This window comes from Colletotrichum truncatum, assembly GCF_014235925.2.
Source record: "Colletotrichum truncatum strain CMES1059 chromosome Unknown Contig_0001, whole genome shotgun sequence".
Lineage (NCBI taxonomy): Eukaryota > Fungi > Ascomycota > Sordariomycetes > Glomerellales > Glomerellaceae > Colletotrichum > Colletotrichum truncatum.
The window spans coordinates 8,579,563-8,604,679 of NW_027222398.1; the positions used below are offsets into that span (position 1 = coordinate 8,579,563).

At 52.8% G+C, this 25,117-nt stretch overlaps 7 protein-coding genes across 7 annotated transcripts; 3 read left to right on the plus strand and 4 right to left on the minus strand.

Moving 5' to 3' along the window:
* Nucleotides 1–2,246: 2,246 nt before the first annotated feature.
* CTRU02_202364 (histidinol phosphate phosphatase HisJ family protein) lies at nucleotides 2,247–3,399 on the minus strand (the record flags this gene model as incomplete). Its single annotated transcript, XM_070204027.1, has 3 exons — nucleotides 2,247–2,468; nucleotides 2,578–3,135; nucleotides 3,238–3,399. The coding sequence occupies 3 exons, from the start codon at nucleotides 3,397–3,399 to the stop codon at nucleotides 2,247–2,249; spliced, it is 942 nt and encodes a 313-aa protein (XP_070062609.1).
* A 1,001-nt stretch (nucleotides 3,400–4,400) lies between these two features.
* Nucleotides 4,401–8,068, minus strand: CTRU02_202365 (histone deacetylase hos3; the record flags this gene model as incomplete). Its single annotated transcript, XM_036719772.1, has 2 exons — nucleotides 4,401–5,570; nucleotides 5,621–8,068. 2 exons carry the CDS (start codon nucleotides 8,066–8,068, stop codon nucleotides 4,401–4,403), a joined length of 3,618 nt encoding a protein of 1,205 aa, XP_036588474.1.
* A 3,895-nt stretch (nucleotides 8,069–11,963) lies between these two features.
* On the minus strand, nucleotides 11,964–12,869 carry CTRU02_202366 (queuine tRNA-ribosyltransferase; the record flags this gene model as incomplete). The annotated part of the gene is made up of 1 exon (XM_036719774.1): nucleotides 11,964–12,869. One exon carries the CDS (start codon nucleotides 12,867–12,869, stop codon nucleotides 11,964–11,966), a length of 906 nt encoding a protein of 301 aa, XP_036588476.1.
* A 1,094-nt stretch (nucleotides 12,870–13,963) lies between these two features.
* Nucleotides 13,964–15,349, plus strand: CTRU02_202367 (mitochondrial 37S ribosomal protein bS1m; the record flags this gene model as incomplete). The annotated part of the gene is made up of 1 exon (XM_036719775.1): nucleotides 13,964–15,349. The coding sequence occupies one exon, from the start codon at nucleotides 13,964–13,966 to the stop codon at nucleotides 15,347–15,349; it is 1,386 nt and encodes a 461-aa protein (XP_036588477.1).
* Nucleotides 15,350–15,973: 624 nt separating this feature from the next.
* On the plus strand, nucleotides 15,974–16,582 carry CTRU02_202368 (40S ribosomal protein eS17; the record flags this gene model as incomplete). Its single annotated transcript, XM_036719776.1, has 3 exons — nucleotides 15,974–16,120; nucleotides 16,222–16,422; nucleotides 16,487–16,582. 3 exons carry the CDS (start codon nucleotides 15,974–15,976, stop codon nucleotides 16,580–16,582), a joined length of 444 nt encoding a protein of 147 aa, XP_036588478.1.
* Nucleotides 16,583–17,034: 452 nt separating this feature from the next.
* On the minus strand, nucleotides 17,035–17,880 carry CTRU02_202369 (DUF408 domain-containing protein (Rtr1/RPAP2 family protein); the record flags this gene model as incomplete). The annotated part of the gene is made up of 1 exon (XM_036719777.1): nucleotides 17,035–17,880. One exon carries the CDS (start codon nucleotides 17,878–17,880, stop codon nucleotides 17,035–17,037), a length of 846 nt encoding a protein of 281 aa, XP_036588479.1.
* Nucleotides 17,881–19,826: 1,946 nt separating this feature from the next.
* CTRU02_202370 (Myosin tail region-interacting protein MTI1) lies at nucleotides 19,827–23,385 on the plus strand (the record flags this gene model as incomplete). Its single annotated transcript, XM_070204028.1, has 3 exons — nucleotides 19,827–21,501; nucleotides 21,551–21,629; nucleotides 21,666–23,385. The coding sequence occupies 3 exons, from the start codon at nucleotides 19,827–19,829 to the stop codon at nucleotides 23,383–23,385; spliced, it is 3,474 nt and encodes a 1,157-aa protein (XP_070062610.1).
* Between the last annotated feature and the right edge of the window lie 1,732 nt (nucleotides 23,386–25,117).

Here is a 25,117-nt window from a genome sequence, read left to right on the forward strand (position 1 = left end):
CGACAAGCAATCAACTCTGGGAGACTGTTGGTTTTATCCCCGCATGGTTTGCTTTTCAGCTCCTGCAGTGTCTTAGAACAGCTTCAAACGAATATGAGAGATGCTGAACCAGTTGCGGAGGAATTTCTTGTGTCGTCGATGAAGCCGGCCAGGCGGCAAGGGGCCGCTACAGCATGGCGTTTTGGGGCGCTTCTCGGAACTCATGCCAAGGTTGCATCGGTTGATGATCGACACTGTCGAGGCCAGGATTTGGAGGGGCTGAAGCTTGGTCCCTGTTAGCCACGAGCTCCAAGCCTAAACCCAAATGCGCCAGCCCAATGAAACCGTGGATGAATGCCGGATGTAGCTAGAGACGCCTCCTCAACCGCGTGTTGGCGGCTGAGGGGAAAATCTCTCCGAGACCCAGAACTTTGGTCTGCACGTCAGAAAGTCAATGTTTGAGTTCCTGGATACGCTAATTTGTCGAAGAAAGCAGAGACTGAATACCTTGTGAGCTCTGCCTTTCTAAGGATGCTTTGATAGATAGCTACTAGTGACATGGAATGTTCAGCTTGGACTGGCGACGTTGTCAAAAGCAACGGAACAGGTACCTAGAGAGTCTTACATTCGCACGCTGGATATGTGCATACAACTATCTTTTTCACACCACTAGCCTTGCTGCTCTCTCAACCGGCCTTCTTCACTGCTGAGATGTGGTATTTTAGTCCGACTTACATGATTCAAGAGCCATTTTAAACTTGACGCTTAAGTAACCAGTTGTGAATTTACGTAGCGGCCATATAAAGCAGCGCGACTGTAGCTAGCGCCCACCAATCACGAGCAGCAATTACCAAGGCCGAGGTTGCTACATCTAGGTAACCGGAATATGTCTTTTCACAACATATTTTTTGCTTCTCACAAGACGCAACAAGGGATGTATACATCCATCAGGCTAGGGTATCATTTCGGACCATATCAGGTTCTATTCGTTAAAACGATAAATAAAGCTTGCTCAACAAACAACTAGCAAAAAGTTGCTCGGATTTGCAGGTCATCAACCGAGGAGATAATACAGCTGCACCACAGGAGCTTGAATTGTTGCCTCGTTGTATAAAATCACCTAGGAAGTGGAGTGTAGAGGTGTCATTCTAGTGAGTTGTTTCTCAACCCTCGACCCCGAGCACCGGGGCTTGAAGCTCCGTGGCCCAACGTCCGCCGGAAGAAAGTACGAGTCGGGACGCGGCAAAGCTACCCCAGAGGCATCAGGGACCCTTCAAGATCCGCTTCTCATTAGTGTTTGCCCCACATGAGGCAGATCGTGCAGCTACATGGACACGTTGTGCTTCCGGGATGTCAACTCCGCAGTTGATAGCATTCAACTCGGCAAGCGGCCCTATGGCGCAACGGTAGCGCGTTCGACTCCAGATCGAAAGGTTATCCGTTCAAATCGGGTTGGGGTCATTTCTTTTGCTTGGTTTGGGTTCTATAGAGGTTCTTTTTTGATTCAGAGCATGGCGGTATGCTTGCGTATAGATTTAGCGCACAGTTTTAGCGTGTCTGGTAAAGAGGTCGTAGGACGATGTCTAGAGACAGGGAAAACTTGGATGCCTTCAGTTTGTATTTCCTATTTTGTACGACATTGGTTCTGCTAGAAAGTTAGCGGGGCCTAGAAGTGATCGCCCAGGATCCGCTTCATGTGGATGCAACACCTTGTCGTCCTCTTCAGGGCTCGAAGTCCGACTGTAGTGCATTACTGTCTGCGAGCCATTGTGTCTCTCTTGAACAGATGCCAATCTCTTCGAAAAGCTGACAAGCCAGTGTATATATTGTGTGCCATAAAACGAGTTATACCCCGTAGTAGCATCAACATCGCTCATCGCAACTTTGTCACGTCTTACAAGAGGCTCAAAAAAACCCACAAAACTTCCAATGCTCTTCTTATACCACCCCTAAATGTGTATTCGAACCCCGAGATGGAATGACTTCTTGTAACGTAATACCAAGATGCTGTGTATCTGCACTCTCAAAGCTTTCAGCTTTCATCCTTGATGGGAATCAGGGCGCCCTGGGAACTTACCTTCCATGTCTGCACTCAGTCACATTAGAGAAATAGGTACTCAAAACACAGCACACAGTATAATCCCAAGACAACAAAAATATCCATCAATATACATGCAGTCAATTGTTTCTCGTAGCCTATACGACGTCTTAGTCCGGCTTTAAACTCTATAGTAACATCTAACCCAACCGTCCCCGGCCATCTTCATCTAAAAACTCTCACGAAACACTCCCAACGCCACAGCCTTCTCTCGCAACACCGACTTCGCATCCCCGTTGACGCCCTCCACGGGACCCCTCTCAAAGGTGAAAACCTCCTTGACACCCAGGCTCTCGAGGTAGTCCAGGTTACGCTTGTAGTTGGTCGCGACCTGAGCGATGCCGTGGCTGTCGTCCGAAAACGTGAACCTTCCTCCCATCTCAAGCCATGCCTACACGAGATAGTCAGCGCAACCGTGCAAACTCACGCAACCGCAAAGATTCATCCAGTCTCATCCACTAGACGAGACAAAAAAAAAAAAAAAAAGGGAACAAACTCACCTCGGCAATAATCCGACAGGGATAAGGTTCCGCGAGGCCCTTCCTCAAAGCGCTGCTGTTACACTCGAGCAATCCGCCGTACCGCCTCACAACCTCCAAATTCCGAACGATTCTCTCCCAGACGCCCTTCCACTGCCTGACGTCCCGGCCGGCGTCCTCGCTCATCAGTCTCACCAGGTCAAAGTGCCCCACGACCTTGGGCTCCAGCGCCGTGAGCATCTCGTGCTGCTGGTCGTAGTACCTCTCGTACATCTTTTCCTCGTTGCCCCCGGCGGAGTTCATGGCGTCAATGTACATCTCCCGGGAGTAGTCGATGGGCACGGCGTTGACGTGGTGCAGGGAGCCGATAAAGTAGTCCACCGCCGGGTGTGCCGCGAGGGACTTGATGAACGGTCCGTAGGAAGGGCGGTACCACTCGCCTTCGAAGCCGATGAGTAGGTCAATCTGGGAGGCGTACTTCTCGCGCAGGCGCTGGGCTTCGAGGAGGTAGGCCTCGTGGCGGGGTGCGAGGACGGAGAGCGACTTTTCCGCGTCGCCTTCTTCAAGCTGTTCATCGCGTAAGCTACACATACACCCCGGGATAGTAACAAGTTTGCGGGTTCATAAAAAAAACAAAAAAAAACATGGATTATGTATAAAAGTTAATGAGCAAAAAAGTACCTCTTCCGGGTAAAGATCCGAAATCTCGAGGCGGGGCATGTGCTCCGTCAAACCCATCGTCTTGTAGCCTATACTGATGGCGTGCTGGATAATGGCCTCGAGCTGGTCCTTTGCGTGGCCGGGGCAGAACTGCCCCGAGTGGGAGTGCATCGTGAACGCCATTTTGAGCAGCGGTGTGTGTGTAAGTGAGGTCGATGCGAGATGAGATGAACCAGAGGAGGAGGAGGATGAGTCGAGGTTATGACGCCCCGTACAGGTGTGTCAGCGAGTGGGAAACCTTAGTAGCGCCGTCAGAAAAAGAAGAAAAAAAAGAAAAGAAAAAAGGAACAAAATGGACTGAATCTATAGGGAAGGCAAGGTATATGCGAACCAAAGACGTCTATGATAATGAAGAGTGGATGTTCAAAAATTCCGACGAACGAGATTCCCTCACACATGTATCGCCAATCAGTGAGTGATGAGAGGTCAGATTGTTGTCTTCTTAGAGAGCACCACGAGTCGCGGAGTGTGACGGCGGGTGCCCCTCCCTTCTGCCCCTCCAAAGCCGAAGCCGAACGAACAGCTGTGGTGCAGTGAATTTTCCCTAAACTCCCCCCTCCCTCCCCGCCGCCTCAGAATTTTTCGGGTCCGGCGGGCGCGCGCGCCGTGCAGCAAATGGCTGATGCTGATCCGTCCACGTTGACGTACATATTTCCCACCGTCACATCCCTCCGCATGTCAAGCTTGGCGCATCCGAGGACACCCTTGGTGGGGTTACGAATTACATGGACTGCGCAGCTTCGGAGGCCTGCATTGCATAGGGGTTCATAGTGAGCATGGTTGAGTACGTAAGCGTTAGTCGATGCATCGGTGAGAAGACGTCAATTGCCTCAAACTAGCGGGAGCACGAGGTAATTACAAATAACGTACAAGAATGGTAGCTTCAAGACAGACAAAAAGAATAAACTCGGACGGGAGAGGGTATCATGACAGCGAACTCCAAGCCTACGGCTCGCAGGCCAGATCCTTAAAATCAAGGCTCTATAATAACTCAAGGAAAACAAGAATAAAACAAAACAAAAATGTCTTTTAATGCGGGAGCGAGCGAGATAACCCAAATTTCGACCCTTGTTCGGACCCTAGCCCGCCAATGTGGCAATTCGCGGAACCGAAATACAGCAGCGCTACTTTTGCGGCGTCTCGGGTATTTCCCAAACCGACTTGACAGCTGGTTCTTCGTTAGAGCTCGGTTTGCTGTTCATATTTGGCTGCGCGAAAGGAATGGCTGACGTCGAGGTAAATACGGGAAGGTCCGCCCGATTCATCTTAGCTAGGGGCAGCTTGGAAGACGACAGCGCTCTAGGTGACGAAAGCCTGGCTGGTGATGGTTTTGTCGGCGACTTCTTGGACGGCGATACCTTCGATGGCGACTTTGCCGGAGAGTTCTTGACGGGTGTATTTTCATTGGGCGGGAGCCACTTGAGTGGCTCTTGGGGGGTGATGGCGACAGGTGCTGGGCCCTCTGGTTGATACGAGATGAACACATCTCCGCTTGAGGGCTCCTCTACCGTAGGTGGTGTGATAGGCGAACTGGCAGGCAGGTCTGCCTGATGCACATCTGGGCTAAGAGCCGTTGGCATCTGCTCTGGGACATATTTTGGCACTCTAGGTGTCGGAGCCAGAGGGTCTGGCGAGGATGTATACTCCAAATTCACAGGCTCCATTGGTGATGTGGCCACAGGCTGATTCGGGGGAGTGACAACGGGTGGTGATGGCACTGGGACAACGTCCTCGGCTGGAATCGGGGTACTTGGCTTCGGCTCTTCAGCAGCCGGTGGTGTCTCTATTTTGACCTGCGCTGCTTGCGCAACCTGCTCAGCTTGAGCAGCTTGAGCAGCCTGAGCAGCTCGAGCCCGCTCTTCCTTTTGCGTCTTGGTGATGAGGTTGATCTTGATCTTTTTCATACCAGCGGTAAGCTTGTCCATATCGTCCTCTGAAGCAGCGGCCGCAGGACTTGACCTGGTTTGCGGTGGTTGAGAAGGTTGAACGGGTTGTGGAGGAGTAGTCCTTGCCGGTGCAGCTGGCTTTTTCACAGTTCTTGTGGTTTTAGGCGCCTCCTTCCTAGAGGCGGGGGCCCTAGTCTTCTTTACATTGAGAGACGTGCCACCTTGGGTCCTTACACTCATTGAGGATTCCGGACGGATGGTGAGTGACGTGTCGGGTCGAGGAGGGAATCCGTTGCTTTCGAATGGTGCCGTGGGAGCCGCAGAAACCACAGAAGATGCCGCACTAAGGCGTCGACCAGGTCGCTTGGCCGCTCCGTTGGCCTCGGACGGAATACCTCGAGCTGTAGCCTATCGATTATGTCAGTTTTGAATCCAATCTCAACGTATCAACCACTAACCTTCTCCGTAGAAATTGCCGCAGACCCTGCCAGCGTCCTCCTTCGGCTCTTGGACTGACTATCGTCCTCTTCCGCATAATTAGGTCTCGCACCCTTGCGTTCCCTCAACGACATACGGGAAGTAGGCCTCTCCACGGGGGGAGGTGTAGGGGGCGTGGGAGGCACCAGCTCTGGGTTGAGAATCGACTGACGGTCCCGGCGCGCTCTCGTTGCCTCTGCATTCAAGTCCTCCGGCTTGCAGCTGTCGACCTGGCGATCCGACGGGATAAGGACACGACTTAGTTCATGAGCTGCGACAGTCCAGTGCACGTCGGGAGGAGGTGGTGTTGGCGCCCGAGAATACGACACCCCGTTGGACAGGCCCGATGCCATCCGTCTCATCCTAGCAGGATCAACGGCCTTACCGATGGAAGCCTGCGTAGGAGACGAGTAAGTTGGCGGTGTCACATGTCGTATCATTCTCGGACTCGCTGGGCGATTTCCCATGGCCACTTCCAGCTCGTCCAGCTCTGCGGCTGACCACCAAGATGGGTTATATGGATGTAGCGACGGCGAGGAGTAATCCTTGTCTGTGATGGGCTGGTCCTCACGGACAGCCCCTATTCTCTGTCCCATCTCGTATCCGAGAGATGAACGACCTCTGGTCGCCTCAACCACCGTCTGGTCCCCTGAAAGTCCGCTCAAGTGACTGAAAATACCCGAGTACAGAGCACGATCGCTGTAGCCTCCCTCGAGAACACTGATGACACGACCATCAACACTCAGTCCCTCTTCTGCGGCAAGCTTGACGACGTCTTGAGCAATGCGGGCATAGAACTCGGTTGGCACGTTCACATTATGACGTTGCATGCCCTTGGTCTCCCACTCACTGGCATCGAAGCCCGCCGAGAAAAAGATGGCCGCCTTCGGAGGCAGGTTGAGAGCACGTACACGGGCTGATTGAGTTTTCAAATAGCTGCGTGTCTTCTCAAGAATGACCGAATATTTGGACTCATACAAGTCCCAGAATTCTTTGTCAGAGTTCCACGATCCCAAGTGAACGTTCCAGATATTCTGGCCATGGGCGTTGTCGATGCATAAACTGGCGTTCTTGACCTTCTCTTCGTCTCCCATCTCACAGGGGTATGAGTTGATATCGTGCAGACTGAAGTAGCCAATAGATGCCTTCTTCCATGCAGCGGCGTTCTTGGCCATGTTAACCCCACGGGAATTGTGTGCCCATGTAATGGCCTGTGAGCCGTCACCATGATGAAGATCAAAGTCAATGATGGCAGCGTGCGTCAAGCCGTGCTCCAGAATGGCGTGCATGATTCCAACGTGAACATTGTTGACCCAGCAGAAGCCCGAGGGGTAAGAAGCTGAGCAGTGGTGTCCTGGTGGTCGTACCGCAACGAATGCTCGCCGCGGGCCTGACGTAAATACCCTGTCTACTGCCTCGCACACTGCGCCTAGCGCACCCTCGAACGCTTCCAGAGATTCCGAGCAGAGGTATAGGTCACCCTCATGCAGTTTTGCTGGTGGTGTCTGGTCCGAGCCCCGGTTCATGTCCGGCCGCTGAAGCTCCTTGCCTCCCATTGACAGTTTCGCTTCTGCCACATCACACATGGTCTTCAGCTCCTCCATCCACTTGGTGCCGTGGACGTTGGTCACGGCTTGCGATGTAAGCGGCAGTCTTCGTTCAGTCTTGTAGATACGGAACGGGATATTAGGGATGGAGGAGGGATCCAGACTAGGTCCAAGAGGATAGGCGCCATCGCAATGTCTCTCACCCAATCGGACATAAGCCATGGCTACACCAAGCACGCCGGCCTTGATTCTCTCTGGTCTCTCAACAATGGTGCTGAGAGCGGCCCGCGACGTCTTTGGACGGGAGAAACGGTGTCCGTAGCAAGCATCGTGTAAAATGACGACAGTTTCCGTCCCAAGGGTCGAAGTTGGAGAATGATGTGTGGCTAGCTCAGCCTTGAAGTAGTCGCGGGCAATGGCGTTTGCTGTGGGTGGGGGCTTTATATATTCAGGGGGGCTCGTTCGAAGAGGAGACTTGGCTACCGGCGAAGAGGCATGTGCCATGCTCGTCCTTCGTGACGGCGCCCTGCTGGGCGTGCGGATTGAAGGGCCGGTGACTGAGTGCAAGGAACTCGTGGAGGTCTTTCGTTGGAGGGTCGGTGTTGCAGATCGCTGCAGCGTCGGAGTGGAGGATCGTGAGCGGGAAAGCTCCCTCGCAAGGGAGGGGCTCCGGGACGGCATTCGCGGGCTCGGTGCGGGAGACGATCTGTTTACGGCTGGTCTCAAAGGCGACAGCGCACTTTGAGGGCGGGGTGGTCTGCCAGCGGGAGAAGTCGAGAGAGAAAGCTGCTTCAGCGAATGCGACAGGTCCTTGTCTGCATCAGTTGGCGTGTTCAATGTCGATTGGCGCCGCAACGGCGCCCTGTTGGATGGAGAGGCCATGACTGCAGCACGAGTCCCATGGATTGTAGAATCTTCAAATGTGCGAAATCAACCCCTGGAAGAGGAGAGAGGAAAGGACAAAAAAAAAAGAATGTGCAACACGGTGTTGAAGAAGAAATTCAGAAAGGCGGTGTTATTTGCTTCTTCTGTCAACTCTCCATTCCCGTATTGACAGGGTAAGGTGGCAGGGTCCCAGTGCGGATACGTCAGGCAAGTGGGTGTTAATTAGTTGTTGATGACCCGCCCGCCAGCACATCGTCAGAAATCGCGTCTGGTATGTATACAGAGTACATAACGCGTCATAAAGCGACTGGGGCATAATTGCGATCACGTGAATACAAACAGGACAGAAAGGGGAAGCGGGGCACACCCGCCATATCCCTTTTCGAGCTGAAAGAGAGTGAGTCTCTTTCCTACCTAGTGCAAGGCGGTACTACCGTAGCAGGCCACAGGTGTAGTGTAGGAAGGAAACGGCCACTAAAGTTTTTTAGTGGACCATCAACTACGCCAAGTGGGGGTCGATCGTCGATGGGATAATGCGATTTGATTGATTTCCTTCTCTTTGGGGTGTCTCCATCCAACGCTCGACTCTTTATCAAATATCTTCTGCGACACTGTCTCATGTGAGACCATCACGGTCTTTTCTTGCTGAAATCTGCATGGCGCCCCCCATATTTGTGACACGAACTAGGGCCGACCCGAGTCGCAAACCTTTTAGGGAAATAAAAAAATATCTTCCAAGCCATGACCACGAGCTGATGTGGGCCCCATCGCACATGGGGGGGAGGTCAATCAACTAACATCTGTCTCGGTTGCCGGCAAGGCAGGCACTCGAATCTATGGTTGTTATTATGGGCCGATATAAGCGATAGAGTCAGTTTAGAAGCGAGCTTCATAAAGCATCCTACATAGCATTCACTTAACTACCAAGAACCTGTTAGCCAATACATCGTATTACTGCTGAGTCTTAGCCCCAGGTAAATGACTTTCGAGAGGTACTATCACAAGTCAACAATTTGCAATCGGTTGACATTGCCTTGAGTTGCTCTTTAGATCTTCTATGTAAACTTTTGTTCAGCACATCCGTTTCTGCGACTACGGATATCTCTACCTAAACCCGTCTGCATTGGATATTTGCTGACCAACTGTCATTAACCACATTTTTGGACCTCCAGTATATCTTTTCAGCCAGGCTCAGGTAGGTGATTATTCTCAGTCACCCTCCTATATGTGCTATGGGCGTGCCGCAACGACTGGGTCACCCGCCTCGTCTTCGCCAAAATAAAAAACTTGAGCAGTTTGTTCTGACGCCCGGCGTCATTGAAGGATCTTGCAGGAGCTCGAAAGCTGCTTACTAGAAAAAAGACTTGGACCCAATACACCAATGATAAAAAGCTTTCTCAGCGTGCATTTTCATTTTCGTTGGGTTGTTTTAGCCGGTTATTCATCAAATAATCAGAAATGATGGTAAAAAGGGGAAAAAAAACATACTATACCTATAGTCCAGCCTCTTTTCTGCCTCTCGTTTTTATGCTGAATCTCCTCATGTCTTGGCAGATGGCTGTAATCTATCTTTTGAGCCCCAGAGGTTGTGCTCCTTTTCCAGTGTGTCAGATAAAAACCTTGAGGTCCGCGACTTGCGCATTCATGAGCGAACAAATAATGGGTTGCATCAGCTCCGCTGCGACCCAGAGCATAACGTTACCAGTAAGCGAATTATCTTAGATGGAGCAGTGCGTTTCGTAAGTCTTATTTGCAACACTACACTCCAGGGCTTGGACAAGCCAGCCAGACTACATACTCAATAATTCTCCCTTCTTCTCTCACCCCGGGAGCACCTAACAACCTAAGGTGAAATACACCAACTTGCCACTTCAATAGGCTATTTTCGCGATGTCTCCTTGCTATTGTGGTCCTTACCCACCTAAACCCGAATGGCTTACAACCATTGAGATGGCTTATTCGGCAGTAACAACGAACGAGACCTTGTCAGGTTCTTACCCGGCATCTTCCACCATAGTTGTCGCCCCAATGAGTATGGATGACGGTACGATGCTTTTGTAAGGCCAAATCCTTGGTTTGTGGTTGTTATTATCGTGCTACTTGCGCATGTATCTCTTTCTGAAGAAACCACAACAGCGTCAATGCGTCCCAAGGCTGGCTAGAATGATAAGGAGAAAGTGATGGGAATTTGGGTAATATTCTTTCACACTTTATAAAGATGATGATATAGGAGCGTGTTCGTCGAAGCTCGTTGTGATGGCATTCGTGACTTTGCGAAAACCATTGCAGGCTAGTAGCATGGTGAGCTCCGGGATTTGCCTCAGACGGCAACCTAAGTAGCAGGTAATTTACCTTGATTGTCTTTCACGCTGATAGACATAGTAATAAGTGATTCTGTATATCATAATAAGCAATATCTGTTTGGGTATCTGAAGCAACCGAGTTCACTGCTGTACTCTCCTCAAAGGGTAAGCTCAAACGTACCCTCTACGCATTCATCCCAAAACAACGCCTCAGAAATAGCCAGCTTGAGTATCGCTGGCTGGAGAAGGAAGCCTTCCGTTAAGCCAATGGGAAAACTAAACAGAATACATGTGATGTCTGTGGCTCAGGGTCATTTGTTTGACAAGTCAGTGGTTATCTAATGGGAAACTAACGATGAGCCAGTCTGCCAACGATGATGCGACGGAAGTTGCTAGAGCTCCACGGCACTGATGGACTTCTTGTCAGTATCTCAAGCGCAAGCACTTTGCTCACAACATTCCCTGTCAGTGACTGTGACAAGCTTCCAGGATCGATATGAAACCCATGGAAATACAACAGCAGAACGAACGTTCCCAAGTACCTATTCATTAAGCATCACACAGAAAGCCACAAAATGTCTGAAAAATCTCCATACATCGTGCCTCTAGGAAGGCCAGAAGAAACAGTCACTCTTGCCGGTGTCCCGGGAATCATCGACAACCTCAAGCTCATCACCATCCGATTTCTGGAATTCATGGCCTGCAGACCGGATGGCGATGAAAGCGATGCGGCCATATTTGTATAAATTTCCCATCTCTCCATCAAAACAATACCACAAGGACAGAAAATGCTCACTGGGGCTTTGTAGACACCAGAGATGCGCCAGGTTCCCCTCTTTGTGGTCATGGAGACCAGAGCGATTATACCCCAAATCAGAACCGTCGCCAACGAAGTCCGAGAGTGAACCGTCATCTGCATGAGGAGACTGCCCCCTATAGATACCAGGCAGATGCTACGTTCTCTCGACCGTGCGCCGAATGACCTCTTGGGACCCTAGTCTCGGGGCACCAGAGAGGTGTGGATCGACGATATACCTCGCCTCGCAGACAGACACGGCACTGTGCCCGCACAGCTTGAAGAGATTGAGAGGAACCCATACGCACCTGGTGATGTGAGTGAACGATTGGCACTGAAGTTCTTGGTGAGGTGGTTAGCTAAAGGCGGACGATAGGACGTTTTAGCCAGTTATGATCGTATCAATAACGTCTTTGTCGAAAACCATTTGGTCGACAAGTTTTTGGGGTGTGCTTTGAATGAGATTCTTCGGGTCATGATGAGGGAAGAACTGTGGGCGTCTGGCGTTCAAGTTCAAGTTTAAACTGGATGAAGGCAGTTCCATTTGGAGTGGGGGGGGTTCACCATTTGAGAACATGACGTGAAGAAGAGAGTTGTTGATCAGTCTGGCACCGCTACTAAACAATAAATCGTCTAGGGTAGGTCGTTCTCATCTGCGGTACTTGGAAAAAAAAAAAAAAAGGTTCCAAGAGGCTTAGTTCACGGATCTATTTGTGTCATCATGAGTCTCGTTTCGCTGATTTTATAAAGTCATGCTCGCGGACAGTGTCACGTCAAATAATGCAAAGCGTGTTTAATCTTTCATTAAGTCGACCCCTACCCTTTTCAGGGCGCCTACAGCCCACTCGGGGTACTTTGACTTGTCGTCGTACAGCCCACCAAAGAACTCCCTGATATAGGCAGGGAATCTGTCCTCGATGATGGACTGCCTGACCTCCCTCATCAGGTTCAGCTGATACCACACATTGTGTATGCTCAGCAAATGAGCAGCCACTGTTTCCTTGCCCGCATTGTGGTTAATAAACGCACGAGTAACACCTAGGCTGCCTTCGCCCTTTCGACAGCATATGCAGCCGCAGCCCTCCTCAATCGGGCCGTAATCGTTCGCGTACTTCCAGTTGCGGATGTTCAAGACCCCCTCCTTTGTGACTGCGTTACCAAACCTGGCCGTCCTTGTGGGCCATACGCAGTCGAACATATCCGCGCCTAACGCAACACTCACGACCAAGTCCTCAGGATAACCAATACCCATGACGTATCGCGGCTTCAAGTCGGGTAGCAGTTCAGTACATGTCTCGACAACACGACAGTAATCTGCCTTGGCCTCACCACCGCTCAACCCGCCGATGGCAATTCCAGGAGTGTCACGGGCGAGCATTTCGCGGGTGCACTCGCGGCGCATTTCGAGGTCTAGGCCTCCCTGGATGATGCAGAAGAGATTCTGTGAGGTGGGATTCTTGTGAGCGGCAATGCAACGATCGAGCCAGCGAACGCTGCGCTCCATGGCCTCGCGCATGCGGGCGGCGTCGGGTGAGGTCGTAACGAGGACGTCGTCGAGTTGCATCATGATATCACTGCCGATGGAGTTTTGCAACGACATGGAGTGCTCGGGGGTCAGAAGCATCGGGGAGCCGTCGTGAGGACTGAGAAAACGCACACCCTCTTCGGTGATCTTGGCCAGTTTGAGAAGACTGACCATCTGGAAACTAAGGGCCCGTCAGTCCCTTTTTCTTGCGCAAGAACGTGTGTAGACCTTCTTACCCTCCACTATCTGTCAAGATATTGTGCTTCCATCCCTGGAGCTTATGCGCGCCGCCGATAGCGTCGAGGACATCTTGTCCAGGTTTGAGGCCGAGGTGGTAGGTGTTGTTTAGACACAGTCTGCAGCCGGTCTCTTCAAGTTGCTCAGGAGTCAGGCCCTTAAGTGAGGCTTGTGTAGCGACTGGCATGAACATGGGAAGCTGGACCGAACCATGGGGAAGCGTCAGGATGGATGCGCGAGCTCTTGTTGTCTAGCCTAAGTTGTCAGCCAAGGTCTTTCGTAGTGGGTGGTTGTACAATCACATGAATACTTACTGAGCAGCGAGCGACAAGCTCGAATGTGAGAGCGGGCGAGGACCCGACTGTGGTTGACGCCATCCTTTTCGCTATCCACATGGACGATCGTGCAGTCCTAGGGCTGCTGGTGCAAGCAAGGGAAGGAAATCAGAGGTTGCGTGTGGCTTCAAAATGTAAGTCACCAAATTCGATGCGCTAGAAGGTGCCCTTTCCCATCCAAGGTGCCTAATTAGTTTGTAGTGGGGTTTGCATAGGCTAGCGGGGGACCAATCCTGTCTGTATGCGCCCTTCTTATTGTACTGTTTGCTTTCAGTCCTCAACTGACTTCCAGAGATGTTCTTGTGCACTAAAGGAATTAAAAAAAATAAAATAAAAAAAGAATTATTAAAAATATATGCCCTATCACCGATTCCATGAAAGAATAATTTTAAACCCGTGATGATCAGTTTTTTCTCTTTGAACAGCCTTGAAGCAACTTTAGGACACAACAAGCACTAACAGGCACACTCATGCCCAAGGTACCTATCCCTGACTGGGTTTCCCGTCCCGCGCCTGGACTCCCAGAGACCTCCGATGCTGCATCAACCTGCAGGGGTAGCTGTTGTCCAATCAAATGATGTCGGCATCTTCCGGGTTGCTCCAATTGAAATTTCTCACGCAACACATCGCAGCAGCCTCCATTTCGCGATACATACGACTGACGATTGAGCTCACGACAGAGCTCAGACAGCCGCCATGTCTGCCCGATTGTCGCCCGGAGGGGCGCTCTTGCGAACATCGCGGATGTTCTCCGTCCCGAAGCCACTTCCACAGCCTGGCGGTGAAGCTGCATCCGTCTCGCGCTACCTCTCTCCGACTGCGACCGCGCCGTATCCTACACACCAGTCCATCACCACCCCCGAGTCCTCAAGGGCCATCGGTGACTGGGGCTTCAAGCGCTCTCTTCCCGTGCAGAAAACGACCAAGTCGTCTACCCCCGTTGTTCGCATTAAGCAGATCGACTCCGTCGAGAGAATCACCGACTACCAATCTGCCGCCGACCACACCATCACTCTCCAAAAGTTCCACGAGATGAACCTGCCCATCTCACTACCCGGCCCTAATCGATCCCGCCTGGGTGGCCTCAATGATGGCTTCAAGTCTGTCTTTGAGGACGACGGCGATTTCACAACAATGGAGCCTGGCCGTGCCGAGGAGAAGAGGTGGAAGTTCAAGGGTCCTTGGCTGGCCGGCTTGACCCAAGGCGAATTCGACCGTTTCCTACGCAAGAACGTTCGCAACAAGCGGGAAGAGTTCCGCAGCTTCTTGAAGGAACGTCTTGCCACCGAATTGACTGCAGCCGAACACCAAAAGTCTTTGGACAGAGGCTCTGAGATGCCCAAGAAGGTGCTGGCTCAGGATATCACCGAAGACCAGCTCATTGAGTACCAGCGCAAGCTGCGTTCTGACCGTGTTACTCTGTACTCGCTGGTCAGCGAGTTCCTGGATCTGGCTCCTCTCCAGCCCCCAAGCACTCTGGTCAACTTTAGCGAAGCGGCTGAGAAGGCGAAGCGTCCCAGCCTGTACGCCGAGAACGGACCGCCGATGTCCCATCCCTCGGGCGGTATCTCGTACCTCCGTTCCGCAGCCTTTGCCGAGAACCACCCTGTCTACGGACCCCAGGCCCACCAAACCCCCGTTCTGGCGCGTATCGTCTCTCCCAGAAGAGACACCAACAGCGCCAAGCTCGGTGTTGGTGGTTTCATTACCGACGTTCCTCAGGGCGATACCGCCTTCAACCAGAGAGCCTTCCGCGGCGGCAAGAGCTTGATTCCTGGTATCGCATCGTTTGACCCCGATATCGAGGGCGGAGCCAAGTCTTTCGTGCAGCCCACCTCTGCCCGTGTGGACTCTTCGGGCTCTGTACAGATTACTGTCGGTGAGGCCAATGAGGAGGCGCAGCTCATTTACAAGGAGTTGGTTGGCAAGTCCAAGATATACAACGACAGAACCGAGCCTGAGCCCGAGGCCGAGCCACGGAGGCCGCTTGTCAGGTCTATACCTTGGGGAACTACCAAGAAGCCCCAGAACGAGAACAAGACTTTCGGAAGCTCTAAGAACTACGGTCTTGACTTGTCTTAAACCTTTTGAGACAGAACCGGGGAGGAGATGCCTGAACAATGGAGGATAGATAAAGTTGCCTTCCCTGTATGACATGGGCAGCATGCCGAGTGTACTATGTATGGTATTGTAAAATAAGAAGAATACAGCCCCAAACTAACAAAATATGGCCTCTCAAGTCCTATGATTAGAAGACCGTCAAAATGCAAGTCAAAGTAAGCATGGGATCTTCATGAACATGTAGACCGTTAGCTCTGAGTGACGATGCATACGCCATTCTGTACCTTCTGCTCTGCGTTGCCAATTTTTCGGATAAGGCCGGGTGTTCGACTTGCTAGACATAGTTGTTTGAACGGCCGATGGCTCCGTGTTCCGTTTGACCCATTGACCGGAGTGCACGGACACTCTGGCCGGCCTGACGGCGCTGGGCGGCGCTGTCACTCTGTCACGTGAGCCCATCCAAATCATGCCCCAAGGTCCGTGCTTAGGAGGCATGACCCACATTCGGCTCGCTTGCCCTAAAGTTTTTCGCGGCCACACATATCAAAATTTCACCTTCAGCGGAAACTTCTTGACGACATCTCGACTCGACAGCCTCACTAACCGACCACCTCCCCCAGTAACACCTGAGCCAATACCGCCAAAATGGGTCGCGTTCGTACCAAGACCGTCAAGAAGTCCGCCAAGGTCATCATTGAGCGGTACTACCCCAAGCTCACCCTGGACTTCGAGACCAACAAGCGCATCTGCGATGAGATCGCCATCATCGCTTCCAAGCGCCTGCGCAACAAGGTCAGCACACCCGGAGGAGCCACGAGAGTGGTTTCGATACACTGGCAGCGAGCCATGGGATATGGAATGGACGAGAATGCTGACGGAGGACTCAATTGCAGATTGCTGGTTACACCACGCACTTGATGAAGCGTATCCAGCGTGGACCCGTCCGCGGTATCTCCTTCAAGCTCCAGGAGGAGGAGCGTGAGCGCAAGGATCAATATGTTCCCGAGATCTCTGCTCTCGACTTCACCCAGAACTCCGAGAGCGGCCAGCTCGACGTCGACGTCGAGACCAAGGACCTGCTCAAGCACCTTGGCGTACGTTTTCCCGACAATCTCAGACGCAACTCTCGAGGAACGACCGCGCTAATGCTTTATACAGTTCGAGGCCATCCCCGTCAACGTTATCCCCGTTGCTCAGACTCAGGTTCAGGAGCGTGGTGGCCGCAGATTCGGCGACCGCCCCCGTCGCGACTAAATTTGCTCAGGAAAGGAAAATGGGTGGTTTTTACGGGCTTACGGCAACGGCATATTATGATCTATTGCTGCTACAGGCGTCTCACGGACGGTAGTGAGTGCATTTTAGGAACTGGAAAAAAGTTCTTCTCCCACACAAGGTGTCGCCGATTCTCCTGGAGCACTCCGGAGATGACGCTTGATTGCCAATACCACCCCCCTTTAAACTGTGACGCTGCTCCTCTAACTGTGAAGCTTGTCCGTTTACACGCCGTCGATGTCGACCTGGCGTCGATGATCACTTTCGGCTTGCTATGCGTGGGCGTGATGTTCAAATGCTGGTTCGCCTTTTTTCGGGTATCAAATCTACATAGAGCGACCAGTTGTTTCTTGCTGCCAGCCACCGATGAGGCTATCCCATACTCCAAATCCAAAAATCCTGACGTTTCCCTTTTTCGTCCCTATACTACTACATCATGATAGTTCAGCTTCTGCCATTTCAGCCTGTGCTTGTGCCTTGCCAGCCCCGGGCCTGTGACCCTCGACTAAGACATGCGCGTCGTCTGGACCTCCCGTAAAAACGCCGTTGTCGACGGGGGCCTTGACCTCCTTCTCCCGGATTGCCAATTTGAATTGCTTGCCGCGGCCGGCCTGGCCGACTTCGCCTCGTTCCAGAGCCAATGTCGCAGACTCGTCCGCCGCTCTCCTGCCTTCCTCCAGTTGAAGATTTGCGAGATCCCTGGCAGCCTTGGCAGCCGGATCCTCGGCGGGCCTTTCTTCTCCGAAGAGCTCAATTTCAATGTCGGGAATGCCCATGCGCTCCCACGCGGCAGTCTCGTTAAGCTGGACCTTGACGTAAAGTGCTCTGCGCTGACAGTCCTTGGAACACCACTTTTCGGACTCGCGGCGGTTGACAATGTCAAAGTTGGCTTTGCCGAAGTTGACAAGCCTCCATTCCCCACCCTTTGACGCCTTGGGCTTCGGCTGGCCGCATAGGGTGTAACCACATAGGCCGTTGACGTTGCGCTCCTCGATGAGATCGTCGTAGTCGGAGGGCTGAAACAGGCGGATGTTGGCCTTGAAATCGGCAACGTCGCGTGGCGAGGGGTTAACCGAGGAGTACTTTGTGCTACCGCGCTCCGTCGGGTATTCTGACAGCAGGGCCAGAGATTCAAGGATTTCGAGCTCAAGGTCTTTGCGCTGTTGGATGATGCGGGCGTGCTGAAGGGCGATTTCACGAGGGTCTGCTTTTCTGGGATCTGGACTGGCAGCAGCAGGTTTCTTGAGGATGCCCTTCAGAGGCCGAGCATCGGTGGCCATTTTGGGTTGAGTGAGGCGACTTTCTGAGGCTGAGAGGTGAGTGCAGTAGATGAGTCCGATGGATGGCCTTTCGGGCGTACGGCGGCTTGGGCGAAATGATGCCACAAGTTGGAAATGAGTGAGTTGTGAGTATGAAGTGGAGAGGGTGTTCTTGTCGTGTTGCCTTGGATACCAGGAAAGTGAGACAAGGCCCAGGGTGAGTGAGGCACACAACTGGAGTGAGGACGGCAATGAAGTTGAAGATGAAAATTGTTAAGCAAGCATTGGAGAAGATTCGAGGCTGCTTTGAGAGTTCCGACCCCACACTTAGATCCCCCCCCCAATGGGTTGAGCGAAAAGGAAGTAGATCAAGGTACGTACCTGTGCCCGATGAGGGGCTAAGCTGCTACGTGGTGGTCTCTTTTTGCCAAACAAAGGTACGAAAGTACTATGTACCACTATGTAGAGATGTGGCTCGGGGTGCTCGGGTGGCTTGGCCGGCAAGCAATACCACGCTCCTTCCCCCTCCATTGTCTCCATGCTTGGATTGCCATGGAATCATCTTATTGGCCCAAGCGGCTGAAGAAACGTAGCGTATCCTCTTCCCACTCCCACTTCCAACACTGGTATGACTGGGTTGCCCTGTGCCACGAGGTACTGCGTCCAAGTGGGAGTGACCTTCCGTTGCCTTTTCCCCCCTCCCCCAAATTGCCTAAGGCTGGATGTCCCGCACCACCATACACCCCGTCCCATGCTGCCTACCTGCTGCTGCTATTGCTGCTGCTACCTTACTGCCTACTGCTGCTGCTGCCTCTGTCTACTTCTCTCCAACCATCCGTACCTTACCGCCTAGCTGGCTGCTGCTACTACTGCCACTTATTCCTCTACTTCGATCTACTTAACATAGTACACCACCTAAACCTCCCTTAACCAACCAGAAGCTCCGTACAGCCAGGCTGTGCCTCTCTCTGCGCCTGGTCTATCTTAGTCCTGCCGTTGCTCCCGTCCATGACGGCGGAGGGTCATAGTGAAGCATCATAGCGTCCAGAAACCGTCATTGCTTGAGAAAGCTCCAAGTTTTCTTTCTTTTCTGAAAAAAAAAGACAACAAGAAATCATCAAACCGAATGCAGGAGACAAAACAACCAAGACAGATATATTGATATTGAACGTTGACTTTTGGTCCATTCTGCCCACACACTCTTGGGACGACCGCTATATGAACCCCTGTTCTTAGCACCGCCTGTCACTTATTCCCTCTGTACCTACTGCTGCTGGGCCGGCCAGGCAGACAAAAACGACGCATCCCACCCGCATTGTGCGGCTCCCTTCCCAAGCGACGCACCGCAGCCAACCCCCAAAAGCTTGGAGATCGCCAGAGAGGCCATTTTGCCAACCGCGCAGTCCAGAAATATACTGCAAAGCATTTCTCTTTGTCGCGCCGCAGATTGCACACATGACTCTTGTGTGTGCATAGGTGACCCTCCCAGGTAGGGCCCCCAATTGCCCCGACACATTGAACTAAGAGAGTTACAAGTTCATGCGCTGACGTCGACACGCCAACTGTAGATCCCACCACCCCCGTCTCTCCTCGTCACAGCCTCTTTCTCTCCGACCGCCCCCTTCCGCGCCCCTCCCCTCAATCCGTTTGAGAAGACCGTCATTTTCGGCCACAACTCCATCTATCCGTCAACCTTTTTTTTTTCTCCCCTTCTCTGCTTTTTTGCGCGCTTGAGCTGTAGTCGCTTAATCGCCGTTGCTCGAATAACGCCTCACTTCTCGCTTCCCGCCCGCTACTGCAACGAACAGCCCACGCCCCAAAGGTCAAAGCTGCTGACGACGATTCCGATTCCGTTGCCCCACACCCCAGAGCAACAGCTCGCTCTGACCTGCTCGACTCCTCTTCCAACTACAAGCCAACATTAACGACGACAACCCACCTCCACGACGATTTGATTGTTGCCGGCCATGTCGACCGTCCCATTCAGGGTCAAGGCCCTGTACGAATACTCTTCTCCTCATGAAGATGATTTGCAATTCCCCGCCGGCGTCATCATCACCGTGACCGACGAGGAGGACGCCGATTGGTACGGCGGAGAATATGTCGACGACTCCGGTGTCAAACATGAAGGCATTTTCCCTCGTAATTTCGTCGAGAAGTTCGAGCCCCAAGCCCCGCCTCGTCCAACGCGAACTCGTCCCAAGAAAGAGCCCGAGGTCACATCTCCCATCTCGGAGCCGAGCGCGCCAGTTCACCCTCCTGCCCAACCAGAGCCTCAACCCGTCCAGGAAGCTCAGGAAGAGGAAGAACACCCCGCTGCCCCTGCTGCCGCTGCTCGTCCCGCCTCTCCCGAACCACCCGCAGCTCCCGAGCCCGCCCCCGCGAAGGCGCCTGAGCCTGTTCCTGAACCCGCCCCCGCCGCTCCTGCCCCGAAGCGTACCGAATCTCCTGCGGCTACGTCGCCTCCCATCGCCAAGGCCGCCCCCGCTCCTTCGAAGCCCGGCCCGCCGCCGAAGCCCTCTAGCAATGCCTTCAAGGACCGCATTGCAGCTTTCAATAAGGCCTCGGCTGCCCCAATTACGCCCTTCAAGCCGAGCGGTCTGGCTGGAGGATCTAATTTTATCAAGAAGCCCTTCGTTGCGCCTCCTCCCAGCCGAAATGCATATGTGCCTCCCCCTCAGCAGGCCCCGGTAGCCAAGGTCTACCGGAGAGACGAGGACCCCGAGATATTAGAGCGCGAGGCAGAGAACCAAGAGACCGCCGAAAAGGCTGGTATAGCGGCTGCCCCTACAGGCGAAGAGGGCGAGGATGCTCCCAAGCCCACAAGTTTGAAGGAGCGCATTGCCCTTCTTCAGAGGCAGCAGATGGAACAAGCACAGCGCCACGCAGATGCTGCTGCTAAGAAAGAGAAGGCTAAGCGTCCCCCGCCTAAGAAGCGCACCGACAGCCAGGAGGCCACTGAAGAAGCTGGAACGGCGGCCGCCGCTCCGGAGGGCCTGGATACCGACGAAGGTGCCGGTCGGAGCTCTGTGGACTCTCCCCGAATGCCGCCCCCGCCCAGGCGCAAGTCCTCCCGAGGTCCCACCGCTGACGACGGAAATGAGGCGGATATGTCGGGAGCCGGTGATACCACTGAAGGGTTGGAGGATCTTACTGAACGCGATGACAGTGATGCTGCCCCACGCCCTATTCCTCGGCCGCAAGTGGCGTCGCCTACCGAGGCGCGCAAGGATGACGAAAAAGAGGAGGACGACGTGGAAGAAGAGGAGGAGGAAGACGATGTCGACCCCGAGGTTCGTAGAAAGGAAGAGCTTCGGGCGAGAATGGCCAAGATGAGCGGCGGAATGGGTATGCACGGCATGTTTGGAATTCCGATGGGTGCGCCGGCCCCTCCGAAGAAAAAGAAGGTTGAGAAGCCTGTCGAGGCGCCCGCAGATGAAGAACGCGAAGAGACCTCACCTGTTGGTCGCGTCCCTGTGCCGGGCATGATGGCGCTGCCCGGAATGGGCGTACCCAGACGACAGGAGGAGCCTGTTGAGGCTAATGAGCCTGAGCGTCCTACCTCCCCGAGAGCGCCGCCTCCGCCTCCGCGAACAGTTGAGGAGACACATGACGAGCCCATTGTTGGCTCTGCTCCCAGTTGTGAGTCTTCAGTTGAGGTGTTGGAGTCTGCTGCTAACCAAAATCCCAGTGCCCGCTCGTGAGCCCGCTGGTGCGCCTCCCGTCCCTGGATCCCGGCCCGCGCCGCCTCCTGTGCCAACCGAAGGTACGTATCATCCCCTAGTAGCAGGAATAGCAACTTACAAAATGACAGCTCGACCTCCTACAGCTGGAATCAAGTCTCCGAGTGAGGGCTCAGAGTCTGACGATGAGCTTTCTGGTGGTGGTGTCCAGGATACACCAAAGGTTGAAGAGACTGCGCGCGCGCCTCCTCCGTTGCCGCCGGTCGCAACAGGTGGTTCGGCTCGCTCCCCGCCTCCTATTCCCCAGCCCGGCGACGAATTGTCGCCAACATCACCCACCAGTGCTGGAAACAAACGCATGAGCCGATTGCCACCCCCAATTCCTGGGTCAGCGCCTGCCGTTCCCCCAGCTCAAACACGACCGCCGCCCCCTCCCCCTCCTGGAGGTGCTTTGAGCCGTCAGTCAACACAGGACATGCACGTGGCGTCACCGATTTCACCGCCAATCAGACCCCCGCCGCAAGGTGAGGATGAAGATGAGGTGACTGAATATGAGGGTGACTACGACACCGATATTGCCTCATCAGTTCCGCACAAAGATGCTCTCAAGGCTCACGCCCGAGACTCTAGTCTCGACGACAACAACTCAGTCAGATCGCCAGTGTCAGATGCTCCGCCGACGTTGCCACCTCCTATTCCAACCGGCGCGGCTCCTCGGGCGGTCCCGCCTCCCATTCCTTCTCAACCCCCACCTCCGCCAACTGACAAGCGACGGTCTGTGGACGTGCCGCGAGGAGCTCCACCGCCGCCGCCGCCTGTCAAGGAGTCGCCGGTGCCCACGCAGGACGACGACGAATATGACCCGTACAACTACTCTGCACCAAGAGTTCCTTATCAACGAACCCCCAAGATTGAGGAGGAAGGATACTTCCCCCAAGAGGCCTTACCCTCGCCTTCGCATTCGAGAGCCCCGCCGCCGGCACCTCCTACGGGTCGAGCTCGTCAGTCCCTAGATATTTCTAGAGCTTCCATGTCACAGCGACGATCCATGGATGCCCACAGACCATCTGTTTCTGTCGAGTCTGGTTTCATTGCCAACGACGTTGACCTGGCCAAGCAAAGTGGATGGTGGCGCCAGGATAAGACTGTGCCGCCTGTGTTCCAAGGAAGACGGGACCTCTACTACGAAACGGAGGAGTCGACAGAGGAATCTCACATTGTTCGTACGATCCGCGTTCTCTTCCAGGATTACTCGCAGACGATCATCACGGTGCAGTACGACCAAAATAACGCATCAGACGTCTTGCTTGATCAAAGGCACGATGCGCCTCCTAGAGCTCTCCGTCAAGATGAGCTGGAACAGTCTTATGAGCGATTCGGACGGCCAATCGCTGAGGCGGTTGCTTCTAAGAAGGAAACCATTATCGGCGACGGAACGCCTCAGGGCCTCATTCATGAGCTGCTCAAGCCGTTCAATGATGCACTGGCTCCCATTGGCACCAGGGCCTATGGCGCACTTGTTTACTCAAACATGGGCAACGCGTCGACGCAACAGAACGACCAGATCCGGGCTGGAGACATCATCTCCATCCGCAACGCTCGCTTCCAGGGCAAGCACGGACCGATGCATGCCAAGTACTCGATGGAGGTCGGCAAACCCGACCACGTTGCCGTCGTGTCCGAGTGGGACGGCACCAAGAAGAAGGTCCGCGCCTGGGAGCAGGGCCGCGAGAGCAAGAAGGTCAAGGTGGAGAGCTTCAAGCTCGACGACCTGCGCAGTGGCGAGGTCAAGATCTGGCGCGTGATGCCCCGGAGCTGGGTGGGATGGAACAGCCCGTCTTAGGGGACACGCTGGGAACTGCCGCCGCTGGGGAGGCTGGTGACGAGGAGCTCGTGCTTTTTGGGGAGAAAGAATTCGTTGAGGAAGCAGAAGGGACAGCATTTGACGATGGGCCACGGATTCGACGGGTCGGTGTGATGCATTTGTCTCGCGCGTTTTAAAAAAAGGAGAGGAAGAGAGAGATTAGAACGGGCAACGAAAGCAAAGAAACCTTTCTGATCTCTTTTTGTTTTTTTCTTTTTTTGGTCTTCCTCCTTTTTTTTCCCCCACGGATCATTCGCTCTCCTGCCCGTAGCATAACTTTGCTTTAGGTACCTAGTAGCAAGCTTATTTATTTATTGTGGCTACTTTTTGTTCGAGCGGCGTCTGCGGGACGCTCTTGTTTCTTATTTTTGTTTTTTTTTTTTGTTATATTTTTTCTTCGCATAATGGCCCTGATGTTTTGATGTCTAGTAGATAGTCATTTTTATTCCGTCGTTTCTGCTGCCTTATTTGGGAGTGTCGCTTTGATATGGTGATTTGAGTATCGTATATCGGAGGCTAATATCCGTCCGTATACTTTGATTATGACTATGTACATGTTGACCTGATATATCGCTGTCAAGATGGACGTCTTGGGGAGACTATTTTTTGACAATCGCGACCTTGTACGAACCTTATTGAACTTTGTCATTGACTATTTCTCGTCGAATTTGGAGAGTCGTCAAGGGGCCTGAGGAGATGTGGTCTGCGTTGGTTCGTTGTGATGATTGCCTTTTTTGCAGTTTGCGTCGCGTCCAGGTCTTGTTTGATGCATGGCGTGTAGGGAATACCGGCGTAAGTCATGTTTGAATTTCACAGGTAGAAAGTTCCCGTTTAAATCTACTAGACTTGAATCATAACGGGAAAGTTATTCTGGCGAATATCCCATTTCTGTTCGTCTTAGCGCCCCCCAGTGTAACCGTCGTGTAGGCCAGACTCATCCAACGTGTCATCGGGGGTTGAATGCTTATGATGGCAAATATTCTCTGGGGGGAAGTTTCGTGATTATTAGATAAGGCGTGTACATCATCTCAAGGAAGTCAGACGCCGTATACGTCCTAATGCTGAAGCGATGAACTAACCACCTGCTAGGTTCCTCACGCTCCGGACGAGAGGGGATGAGGAAACTGCCTTTTTAGGGAAAAACATAAACTACGTCCAGAGAATTTTGTGCTCTGCTCAGCTTTCGGGTACTTTTCAGACAAACTCATCGGATGCAATCGCTCTGCCCTCAAGGTGGCCATGTTGTAATGTTATGCTTCGGCAGATTTCACCACATCAGATGACGATGTTCAAACGACGGCCGAAGACGAAGGACGAAATTTTGTGGTAGGTTTTTTTTTTTTTTTTTTTAAGGTTCGGCTTAATCTCGTCATCACGTTATATGAATAGACATTGACAGTTTCTCCTTGGTCGATTCACATTGTGGAATGTCACTGCTGGAAGCTTTGATATATCGTGTGTGGTTGCTAATCGTCATATGCAGAGACCATGGGAATTTGAGAACACGTTGACACATCCTAAAGTAACGCAGTCTATGCCGCTTTACATGACTGCAACTCATCGAGTTGATGATGACGTTCAAGAATACTAATGTGTTCTAAATCAAATATGACCAAACGTGTTCCATTACGAAGCTTAGAACATCGTTTTATGAACACGAATTAGCAGGTCAACCAATAGAACTGAACTTGAAGAAACCACAAGACCTCCA